We start from the raw sequence: 12,538 nt of genomic DNA, 5'->3' as shown, positions 1-12,538 counted from the left end.
TCCACCCTCACCCTGTGAATTATTCTTCTGATTACTATAATAGTGAATATTTATAATAGTGAATAGAGTTCACTACAGAGAAATATACATAATGTTTCTCTACATAGGAATACAGATAATTAGATCTCACTGAGGCCCTTAAAAAGGCAAATTTAAAAATTATAAGTTTTCTTTCTTTCCCCTCTGTATCTTATTTACCTTTTCATGTTTCTCTCAATTTTTGTGGTTGGATATCAAACTTTCCATTTAGCCCTGGTCTTTTCTGTGCAAATACCTGGAATTCTTCAATTTTGTTGAATGCCCATACTTTCTCCTGGAAATATATAGTCAATTTTGATGGGTAGTTGATCCGTGGTTGCAGGCCCAGCTCTCTTGCCTTTCTGAATATCGTATTCCAAGCCTTGCGATCTTTTAGCGTGGAGGCTGCTAGATCCTGTGTGATCCTGATTGGTGCTCCTTGATATTTGAATTGTTTCTTTCTGGCTTCTTGTAAGATTCTTTCCTTTGCTTGGAAACTCTTGAATTTGGCGATTATATTTCTCGGTGTTTTCTTTTCTTGATCGAATGTCGCAGGTGTTCTATGAATCCTTTCAATGTCTATATTGCCCTCTTGTTGTAGGACTTCAGGGCAATTTTGCTGAATTATTTCAGTTAGTATGGAGTCCAGGTTTCTATTAATTTCTGGTTTTTCTGGAAGACCAAGTATTCTCAAATTGTCTCTTCTAGACTGGTTTTCTTGGTCTGTCACTCTCTCATTGAGATATTTCATGTTTCCTTCTATTTTTTCAGTCTTTTGACTTTGTTTTATTTGTTCTTGTTGTCTTGAGAGATCATTAGCTTCTAGCTGCTCAATTCTAGCCTTTAGGGACTGGTTTTCAGCTATAATCTTTCAGTTTTCGGCCATAATCTTCTGGTTTTCGGCTATAAGCTTCTGGTATTCCTTTTCAATCTGATCATTTCTGGTGTTCAATTTGCTTATCAGTTCATTTGGTTTCTGAGCCTCACTTTCCAGTTGCAAGATTCTACCTTTTAAACTGTTATTTTCTTGCCAGATCTCTTCTGTTTTCCTCAAAATCTCAGTTTTGAACTCTTCCATAGCTTGTGAGGAGTTTTCCTTATTTGAGGAGGGTCCAGATGCTTGTTTGTTTTCCTTCTCTGTTTGCTTGGTTGTCTGGATTTTCTCTGTGTAAAAGTTGTCAAGTGTTAAAGACTTCTTTTTTTTGTTATTATTCTCTCTTCTGAACTTCCTGAGACTGGGTAGCCATCATTAGCCCAGCAGCTTCTCAGGTTTATCCTTGCGCTCAGGGTCTGTCCGCAGTCAAGTCCCCTGGTGGATCCCCTTGCTTGATCCTCTGCCGGAGGTTTTTTTACAAGTCTCAGGGCGCTGCTTCCACAGTTGTACACCCGTCCACGCTGGCTCCCCACTCAGGGTTTCAGAGCTTTAGCTTGTGGTTGTGTCTGCCTCCACCCACGCCTCCTCGGAGCCTGAGCTCTGAGCCTGCCTGAGCTCTGCTCCTGCGCTCTGCGCCCTAAGCCCGCGCTCAGATTTCGGGTGCGTTCTTTGGCTTTTTGGGGTCCCAAATCTTGCTGCTCTCAGGAACAGGCCCCGGAGCTGCCAATGACTCGATGAGTGCCCCAAACTTGCTCTATTTCTTTTTAGCTGGGTTCGGTGCTATAGGTGCTGTGTGTGGAGGGGGTGGGGGTGGGGTGGTTGCTCAGCCTGTGATTTAGTGAGAGCTGTTTCACCCCTTTATAGCCTGGAAATGCCTCGATTCCACGTGCCTTCCACGCTGTGCCCTGTTGTGGGGTTCCTCCGTTCGTTTGGACTTGTTTTTATGTCCCCTTGAGGAGTTTTGTTTGTTTCGGTCAGGAGAGGTTAAGAGCTGCTTCTTACTCTGCTGCCATCTTCCCATAAAATCCTCTATATTTTTAACATAAGTATTTTGATGAGTTTTCTGTCCATCTGTACTGGTTTCTTCTGACAAATCCCATTTCCCCCCTCTTCATCGCAGTTTTTATTTTATGTTTTCATAGGAGAGATAGTAGAAGCAAGGAGACCAAAAGGAGGGTTCTTAAATGGCCCAGTTAGGAAACCCAGATCAGAGTTGATAAAGGATAGAACTAGGTTATTGGCTATGTGAATAGAGAGAAGTTAGAAGGAATTAGAAACAATAAAATTTAGCATCAATTGCTTATGAAGGAGTAAGGGAGAATACAGAATTAAAGAGGACTCTGAGGTTACAAACTAGAGTGACTAGAGAGGATGGTAGTACCCTCAGCCCTTACTGATTGGTGGGGTGATTCCAGTAGCCTTATAATTGGTCTCTATTTCCAGTCTCTCTTCTTTCCCATCCATTCTACCTCTCTACACAGCTGCCAAATGGATATTCCTACAGCACAGATCTGCCCATGCCACTTACAAATCTTCAGTGGCTTCCCCCTCCCCTTTGGATGAAATAGAAAATAGTTGGCTTTAGCATTTAATGTCTGCTGCATCTATTTAGAACAGCAAATAAGCTAACAGCCCTTTATAGAATTTAGATACAAAATTATTCACTTAGATTATTCCTTATCATTGACCAATTTGGCCCTTACTTATGCCCATCCCTTTGGTTGAATACAATTATTATTCAATATTCTCTGACAAACAAAGCATTTTGCCAGTGGCAGGTCTATTTTTTCTGGACTTAATGGTTTTTTGCTTAAAGATTTGTAAACCACCTTTTGAGTTGCATAGAGCACTATCCTGGGTTCTAGCTTCACCTTTGCCTCTAACTTGCATAATTTGAATAAAACATATGTTTCCCCGAAGGCAGAAACTTGCTTATTTTTGTCTTAGTATCCTTCCCACCAGGGTCTTCTGTGTTAATAAGTTCTGGCTCTTTGTTAATATTTATTGAATTTGGGGGCAGCTGGGTAGCTCAGTGGATTGAGAATCAGGCCTAGAGATTGGAGGTCCTAGGTTCAAACCCGGCCTCAGACACTTCCCAGTTGTGTGACCCTGGGCAAGTCACTTGATCCCCATTGCCCACCCTCACCACTCTTCCACCTAGGAGCCAATACACAGAAGTTAAGGGTTTTTAAAAAAAATTTTTTATTGAATTTATTTTTAGGTGCCAAAAGTGGGTGGAGAATTGTAGAAGAGCTGACTTAGAAGATAAAACACCTGATCAACTCAACAAGCATTATCGACTTTGTGCCAAACACTTTGAGACATCTATGATTTGTAAGAGTGTAAGTAGGAAAACTGAATTTTCTCATTTTTTCCTCGCATTTGATATATACTTCTTTTCTTCAATTACAAGGGAATATAGATATGTAGAGGGGAGAGTTGTCAATGGGAGTACCCAAGTGTGAAATTTTTATCATAGTTTGGGAATCTTGAACAAATTGCTTTACCTTCCTGAGTTTTCTCATCTGTAACTTGGGAGTAATAATGTATAATGTATACCTCAAAGGGAGTTACATGCAAAACATTTTGTAAACTTTAAAGTATAACAAATAAAAGGTGGTCTGGAGACTTAACATCAGATTTATAAGCATTAATTAATAAAAATAGATGGTGATGGAAGAGATAGTGAGAGATTTCAGCCTAATTAACACTGATTCTTCGTTTGGTTGACTCAGATCTGCTGCTGAGGCACCTCAGCTTGCTATAAGATCAAGGGCCAAGATAAACCAGCGCCTGGACAGCTTACAGAGCCAAAAATCCAATGCAGGTCTGGAAGCCAAGAGACCCGAACTCAGTTCCCATCTGGGTTTAAGGACTCTCCTTGTCCTCTGACTTCCAAATGTCATGCCGTCTGCCCTTCCATGGCAACATTCTGCTGGCTCTTCCCCCACATTGATGCTGACTCTGCCATGTTGTCACTCATGCTGACACTACAGGGGAAGCCAGGAAATGCCAACTGATGACACGTTACTCTGTGACACCCATTATTCAGAGGGATGGAGATATTTTACTTCACACAAAAGCATTGTGTAAATGTGTAATTCAGCCTGTGTCCTCATGGAGCCTACATTCTAACAGGGGGGTGAGACATACATGGGTGCTTAGAATACACGATCAGTACATTAAGTCAGGTCAGTAAACATTTGTTAAATGTCAATCACATGATGAACCAGGGCACACAAGTCCATTAGAGGTACAAAGTCCTGTGGGGGAGATCAAAGGGATAGTTATTACATGTGGAGGATTAGGTAAAACTTCTTAGAAAGGTAAAATTTTGATTGGTAGAAAACCAATCAGAAGGTAGGGAGCTTATTTCATACAAGGCATCCCAGTGAGCAAAGACAATTTATATTTTGGGAACAGAAGTAAGTCCATTTTACCAACACTGGAAACGTTAAGACTGATGTTAGATTTTAGAGGGCTTTGATTGCCAGGCTTAAGGAGGGAGTTTTAACTTGATTTATTCTGGGAAGCAAAAGAGCATGGTCAGACATATGCATGAGAGATTATTCTGGCCACCATTAGAAGTGGGAAGACATGTTGAAGGAGACTGTTGCAGTAGTTTAGGCAGATGACAAAAAGGGTGGTGACAATGGAAATAGACAAATTGGATCAGAGATTTGTGGAAAAGGTAGAATTTATAGAACTTGATAGCAAATGGGATAGAGTCAAACAATATGCAGGCTCCAAATCTGGGAGACTGAGTGAATGATAGATGATGTTCATTGTCCAATACTGAAGTCAGGACTAATCAGAAATCTTAGAAAGAAGACAGTAAGCCCATATTTTGACAAATTTGAGTTTGAGATGCTGGTAGGAAATCTCGGGAATCCATTACAGTCAGTTGGAAATAGAAACCTGGAACTCTTGTCAGATGAGTTGTAAGCCAATAGAAGGTATGGTAGACAGAGTGCCTGGTGAGGAATAAGGAGAGACATGAATTTGAATCTTGCCTCTAACATCCTACTGGCCTTGTGACCTTGGTCAAGTCACATAATTGCTCACTGCCCCCAAGCAACCAAGACTGTAAGTTGCAAAACAGATTTATAACAATGGAAGAAATTTCATTGCAGTAAATTCATTATCTAGTTTTCTTCCTACCTATCTTACCTCCCTCCAAAAAAAGTAAAGCATCCTAGCAACAGAAATAATTGTTAGAATTGGGAATTGCCATTTGATAAAGATTAGAATTGCATAAAGAACAATAGAAGGTCAGGAGACTGAGAGGAATTTAGGATGTAATTGCTGGCTAATCATTAAAATGGCAGGTAGTAGGGCAGAGAGGGAAGTTTACCTGAGAGAGCAGGCTAGAGGTAAAGGACTGGAGATCTATAGATTTCATGTACATGAGAGTAGAAAGATAGATTTTTATTGAAGAGTGGGATTTAATGTTTAGACTTTGGAGATGCTATGGAAGCAGTTTCTTGGGATAGTGACTCTGCCCATATGTGACTTATGCAAGTTGGAGAAAGAGTTCGCAGAAGTTGAAGATATTGAGAAGTGATGTAGTCAAGACTCACTTCTTATATATTGAAGGTCCCAGAGACTACATACTGCTTTAAAAAAAAAAAGTCCTTTCTACAGAGGCTTTACTTGCATTCTGCCTAGAGAGCTAGCCTCAGGATCAGGAAGACAACCTGAGTTTAGTGGAGTCAGGAAGCACTGAAATCAGGCTGGCCTCTGGCACATGCAGTGTGCCATTTCAGATGGCTTCTTCTTAATTCTTAGATTTCTGTTAACAGTAAATGAATTTACTTAAGACTCCTGTAGGAAGATTGAGGACAGGAGGTAGTTGTCCAAATTCACATTGTTAGATTGTTGTAAGCCCCTTTATAGTTGGAAGGATGCTGAGGAAATGGTTAACAGGTTGCATTTCATTTGATTGGACTTTATTCTCTTGGCCTGGATCTAAAATATTGACATTCTTTTTTTTTTCCCCAGAGCCCTTATAGAACAGTTCTCCGAGATAATGCTGTACCAACAATATTTGACCTTACAAGTCATCTGAACAATCCACATAGTAGGCATAGAAAACGAATAAAGGAGTTGGTATGTTTAAGTTCCTTTCTTCTCTAGTAGTATATAAGTAATTTCACCCTAAATCAACTGAGGATACTTATAGTTTCAAAGGTAGGGTAACAAGGTAGGAATTGAACAATTTGGATTGAAGTAACCAACATATGAAGTGTCCCCCACCCCAATGTTTTTGCCTTGGGGCAATTTTCTTTCCCTTAATTATATTTAGTATATTTAGTAATTTTCTTGGTCCTTTTTGTTATTATTGACCAAGGACAATACTAACTAATTTTTGCAGCTGCTAAGCATGAAGGAGGAGGGAGGTATGCCACGTTTTCTTTACCTAGTGATATGGAAATTGCAAAAAGAGTGGGTTATATATATACATACATATGTGTATATATATGTCCTTATTATCTATGAGCTAGCTTTCAGAAAATTTGGAACAATTAGATTTATTACTAAATTGCTATAAACATATTTATACTTCCATGAATTACATGTTTATTTTGTTTCTCTTATAAGCATATGAACTCTTGGTGCTATTATTTACACTGTACCTTAAGTAGCTCTGTACTTCAGTACAGACTGAAACACTTCTTGACTACTACTATGCCTGACAATGCAAAGTGATTTATGGTGCTGTCCCACCCCTCTAGGATTACTGAAAGAAGATTTTGCTAAATAACTTTTACCAAGTTGATTTTGCTTTATTTTATGAGATATTGTACTGTGTACATATTTCATACATGTGTTTATTATCTTGAGAGAATTAATAGCTAAACAAAAAATAAGTTATTTTGAGGATAATATACTTGAAATTGTTTATTCTAAAAGAGGTTTTCTTTTGTCTTTAGAGTGAGGATGAAATCAAGTCACTGAAGGAGCGAAAAGGTAAGTGGTTCTATATTAATATTTAATTTAACAGAAAAATTCTAACTGACAATGTTTCTTTTGTTCAGGGCTCTACTTTAGAATGGGAGCATATGGCATATTTTGTCCTTTGGTTTTTTTATTACTTTATAAAGTTCAGCTGTAGTCATTTCTCTTCTGAGGAGCATAGATGATTTGGTTATAGCTCCCACTCTGAGCCACCAGTGTAAATTCTTATCAAAATGTTGATGACTAAAAAGTTGCTTACTACTTAGTATCATGGAAAGGGTTCTGGGTAGAATGTCAGGAAGCTTTTGATTTAGTCCTAGCATTGCTGAGAATTTCAAACTCAATAAACATTTATTAAAAAATACTTAAGGGCAGCTTGGTGACTTAGTAGATATAGAGGCAGGCCCAGAGACAGGAGGTGCAAGGTTCAAATATGGCCTCAGGTACTTCCTAGCCGTTGTGACCCTGGGCAAGTCCCTGAAGCCCCATTGCCCATACCACTCTTCTGCCTTAGAACCAATACACAGTATTGACAGATGTAAGAGTTATTAAAAACAAAAATAAAAAGTACTTCTTTAAGGACTTTTATGCATAAGGCATTGTGCTAGATCCTAATATGGGCTGTCTGGTCTTGGACATAGTGTATAAACTCTGCCTCAGTTCTCTTATCTATAAAGTGAGGAAATTCTACTGGATGAATTCAGACACCTTCCTTCCATTTTTAATATTATACGATTCCATACTTGGACCAAATTCCTGTACTGATTTTTTTTCTCAGCCATCTTCTAAGTTTATTAGTGTAGAAAGTATTTGTTTTTATGTTTTGGATATCTTTATGCAATTAATCTTAATATTTTGTCTTCCAGTTGATGAAACTTCTGAACAGGAACAAGCCAATCAAGAAACAAATAATAGCAATAGTGCTCAAAATGCAGTTGCAGAAGGAGGAGGAGAACAGGATGAAGAAGTTTTACCTTTAACACTTGAAGAGAAGGAGAACAAAGATTACCTTAAATCTTTGTTTGAAATTTTGATCCTTATGGGTAAACAAAATATACCCTTAGATGGCCATGAAACTGATGAAATTCCAGAAGGAATATTTATGCCAGATAACTTCCAAGCTCTGCTTGAGTGCAGAATTAATGCTGGTGATGAGGTTTTGAGGAAACGCTTTGAGACAACAGCAGTCAACATGTTATTCTGTTCTAAAACCCAGCAAAAACAAATGCTGGAGATCTGTGAAAGCTGTATTCGAGAAGAGATGCTCAGGGAAATTCGGGACTCTCACTTCTTTTCCATTGTTACCGATGATGTTGTGGACATAGCCGGAGAGGAGCACTTACCTGTGTTGGTTAGGTTTGTGGATGACTCTCATAACTTGAGAGAAGAATTTATAGGTTTTCTTCCGTATGAAGCTGATGCTGAAGTTTTGGCCATTAAGTTTCACACCACCATTACTGAAAAATGGGGCCTGAATATGGAGTACTGTCGGGGTCAGGCCTATATTGTCTCCAGTGGGTTTTCTTCGAAGATGAAAGTTGTGGCCATGAGACTTTTGGAGAAATATCCACAAGCTGTCTACACCCTTTGCTCCTCCTGTGCCTTAAACACATGGTTGGCAAAATCTATTCCTGTGGTGGGAGTGTCTGTTGCTTTGGGAATAATTGAAGAAGTTTGTTCTTTTTTTCATCGGTCCCCACAGTTGCTGGTGGAACTTGATAATGTTATCTCTGTTCTCTTTCAGAATAGTGAGGAAAAGGGTAATGAGCTGAAGGAGATTTGCCGTTCTCAATGGACAGGCAGGCATGATGCCTTTGAGATTTTAGTGGACCTTTTACAAGCACTTGTTTTATGTTTAGATAATATAAACAGTGACACAACTGTTAGATGGGATAACTTTATTGCTGGCCAAGCATTTGTTCTTGGTAGTGCATTAGTAGATTTTGATTTCATTGTTACTGTTGTGGTTCTAAAAAACATACTCTCCTTTACAAGAGCCTTTGGGAAGAATCTCCAGGGTCAGACCTCTGATGTCTTTTTTGCAGCCAGCAGTTTGACAGCAGTGTTACATTCTTTAAATGAAGTGATGGAAAATATTGAAGTTTATCATGAATTTTGGTTTGAGGAAGCCACAAATTTGGCCACTAAACTAGACATAGAAATTAAACTCCCTGGAAAATTTCGCAGGTCTCAGCAAGCTAACTTAGAGCCTGAAGTGACATCTGAAAGTTACTACAAAGAAGTTCTTAGTGTCCCAACTGTGGAGCATATCATTCAGGAACTGAAGGATATCTTCTCTGAACAGCACCTCAAAGCGCTCAAATGTCTGTCATTGGTGCCCTCCGTCATGGGGCAGCTGAAATTTAATACGTCTGAGGAACATCACGCTGATATGTACAAAAGTGACCTTCCTAATCCAGATACTCTTTCTGCAGAACTCCACTGTTGGAGAATCAAATGGAAACACAGAGGAAAAGATATAGAGCTTCCAGCAACAATTTATGAAGCCCTGCATTTACCAGACATCAAATTTTTTCCTAATGTTTATGCATTACTTAAAGTCCTCTGCATACTTCCAGTGATGAAGGTTGAAAATGAGAGATATGAAAATGGCCGAAAACGTCTTAAGGCATACTTGAGGGATACTTTGACAGCCCATCGGTCAAGTAATTTGGCTTTGCTTAACATAAACTTTGATATAAAACATGATTTAGATTTAATGGTGGACACTTACATCAAACTTTACACGAGCAAATTGGACCTCCAAGAAGAAGTTCTTCCTACAAGTAATTCAGAGCTAACTGAAAATACATAAGGAAACTGGCCAAAATAGGTTTTCTCCCTAAATTTACATATTGGGAGTTGAGAGAGAAGCCCTGTGATATTGATAGGCAACTTAATCATTGAAGATAAGTTTGCCTTTAGGTCTCTATTTGGATGTGTTAGCCACTGATAATCTGTATGTTAAATTGTTGCTCTATGAACTAGAATACTTGGGAAATTGACCTTCCAAAAGGTCAAAATACTACATTTTATTTCTTTGTGATTTCTACTGATAGCTACTGCTCTGGAGATTTGGGGGTTAATTTCATTCTGGGACATATAATTTGTGATTACCAGGGATCCAACTATCAGGTTTGGGGTTTCCCAGTTATCGTGAAAAAATAAATATTGGGAGAAGAGATGGAAAAAAAGTTAGTTAAAGTGAAGTTCACTACTGACCACTGACTCCTATGGGTTTGTTTTTTAAAATGTACAATTGACAGTAAACAGATGTGTTGGAGAATGGTTTATCCCTAACCATGACTTCATACACGTTTCCATGTCGACTCTGACTTCATCAAGTGAATGTAAATGAATGAGTTCACTTAAAATTTAAGTGATAGAGCCAATGTTGTTCCTCATAAATGAATGATTGTCGTGGTTTACATTCCTCTGTTGGGGCTACACAGCAACTGTTTCATGAACTTTTCACAGGTGTATGTCAAATATTCTGTTCTATGATCTTGAAGCTGATTTCACAAACATAAAAACTGATATCATTTGTGTTTTTTCTGCCTTTTTCCATGCCTCATCTTGACTTGTAAACCTAACCTGGAGAAATCACAAATTAGGATTTTGTGGTTTATCTAGGAGTAATGAGGAAAATATTACTGTTATTTTTGGTGAGGAAAAATAATTTTTGTATAGTTTATTTCATTCTAAATAAAAATGTGAATTTTCTTTAATGCTCATAGCAACTCATTATTTTTAGTGGTAATAAGACATTATGAAAGGCAATATGACACTGAACAAAATGGTTGCTATGGGGTCAGGATGACCAACGTGGGCTCAGATTTCATCTCTTATACATCCTATTTCTGTGACTGTGGGCAAGTTACTTAACTTCTCAGAGCTCAAGCAACTCAAGCAACAAGTTTTAAAAAAAAATTAATTTTTCAGTTAACAAATACTCATTTTTTTCTCTACCCAAATTGAACCCCAGTAGCATCTCAATTGAAAAAGTAAAATATTTGCAGACAGAACAAATTCCCACATTTTTCCATGTTCAAAAATAGATTTCTTATTCTACATCTTTCTATCAGGAGGTTGGCAGCAGAGTTTGTCATCCACCCTTTGGAATCATATGCTTGGGCATTGCATTGATCAAAATTCTTCATTCTTCTGAATTTGTCTTTTACAATGCCATTATTATATAACTCATTCTCCTGGTTTTGTTCACTTTTTTTCTACATCAGTTTATTCAAGTCTTCCCAGGTGTCTCTGAAGTCATACCTTATGGCACAATATACCATAATTTGTTCAGCTTTTCTTCATTCAGTGGACACCTCCTTAGTATCCAGCTCTTTGCCACTTCAAAGAGAGCTACTCTAAATATTCTTTGAATGGATGGATTCATTTCTTTTTCCTTTGATCTTTTTTGGTGGTGTAGGCTTAGTACCAGCATTGTTGGATGGAAGGGTCTACCCAATTTAATGATTTTGGGATCTGGTTCCAAATTGCTTTCCAGAATGGCTAGACCACAGAACTAGTAGTACATTAATGTGCTCGTTTTCTTGCAGCCCCTCCAAAATTTGACATTTTCTTTTTTTTTCATTAGCATAGTACCTGGCACATAGTAGACATTTAGTAAATGTCAGTTTATTAATCTTGGCTAATCTAATAGGTGTGACCATTATCTAAGAAGAATACATAGTGAGAGCTTGTCAACCTTGGTAGAGGGATTTTCCTTGCTAGGACTTCTTTGTCCCAATGCAACTAGAGATGTAAGCCATATGGTGTTTGCCTCCATATTCAGTTCTATGTGATAACTAACTATTGATGTTCATTTGATTCAGGTGAAATGTAAAGTTAGCTCTTTCTTGGCTTTGTAACTGAATTTGAAGTCGGAGGATCCACCTTCTATGCTGCCTCTCTTACCACCTGTGTGACCGTGGGTAAGCCACTTAATCCCTCTGGGTCTTAGTTTCCTCACCTATAAAATAAGAAAGTTATACTAAATGGCCTCCAAGGTCTTTTACACAATCATTTAACCTTTTATAGTATAATATGATTTTGGAATTTTCAGAAAGCAATTTTTGTATCAATACACATGGGTTGGTTATAAAGACTAGAGTAAGAAATAAAAGTCTAGCATGAAATGTTGGGCACATGTAGTTCCTGGTCAAATCTTCATTTACCCTAAGGTTAGAACAAGGTAAATATTAAGATCTCAATCATACCCAGAAATACTTTATTAGGTTTAAGTGGCCCTAATAAATCATAATTTTTTAAAAAGCAAAACTTTCTGTCAGAACTAAGTATCTTATATTTACTACCACTATGTCAGTTTGTAAAATATCCAAACTCAAGGTGTTTTCTAAATTTTACTTAAATGAATTAAAGTATATCCTTCATCAACTATGAAAATGTTCTTTTACTAAAACGGTAGGGGGCTTCACTGTCATTGAGTTATACTCCTCCTTGTCAGCTGAAGCCCTTCCTTAATCTTTATGATATGGTGGTGATCCTGGGTTCTTGAAGAGCATGCCAACATTTTAAACTCTGGCAGGACCCATTAAGCATATGGTGACCTGATGACTCCGTCCGTCACTTAAGGTCTGGCTCAGTTGTGATAGCCCTCTGTGGACTCTGACGTTTTTCCAAACTGTAATTTTATTAAAATAATGATTGGCAAATGTACTTGTT

At 38.1% G+C, this 12,538-nt stretch overlaps 1 protein-coding gene across 1 annotated transcript in view; it reads left to right on the top strand.

Annotated features, from left to right (window-relative positions):
- The window catches only part of THAP12 (THAP domain containing 12), a 27,668-nt gene extending 17,112 nt beyond the window's left edge, over positions 1-10,556 (top strand). The window contains exons 2-5 of the mRNA XM_044665995.1: positions 3,114-3,234; positions 5,894-6,001; positions 6,826-6,862; positions 7,717-10,556. Of these exons, the coding sequence (XP_044521930.1) occupies positions 3,114-3,234; positions 5,894-6,001; positions 6,826-6,862; positions 7,717-9,665 (2,215 nt within the window). The 3' untranslated portion in view covers positions 9,666-10,556. The remainder of the gene's footprint in view (positions 1-3,113; positions 3,235-5,893; positions 6,002-6,825; positions 6,863-7,716) is intronic.
- Positions 10,557-12,538: the final 1,982 nt, after the last annotated feature.

Source organism: Gracilinanus agilis, chromosome 3 (assembly GCF_016433145.1).
Source record: "Gracilinanus agilis isolate LMUSP501 chromosome 3, AgileGrace, whole genome shotgun sequence".
In the NCBI taxonomy this organism is placed as follows: Eukaryota; Metazoa; Chordata; class Mammalia; order Didelphimorphia; family Didelphidae; genus Gracilinanus; species Gracilinanus agilis.
This window is presented reverse-complemented; position numbering and strand designations above follow the sequence as displayed.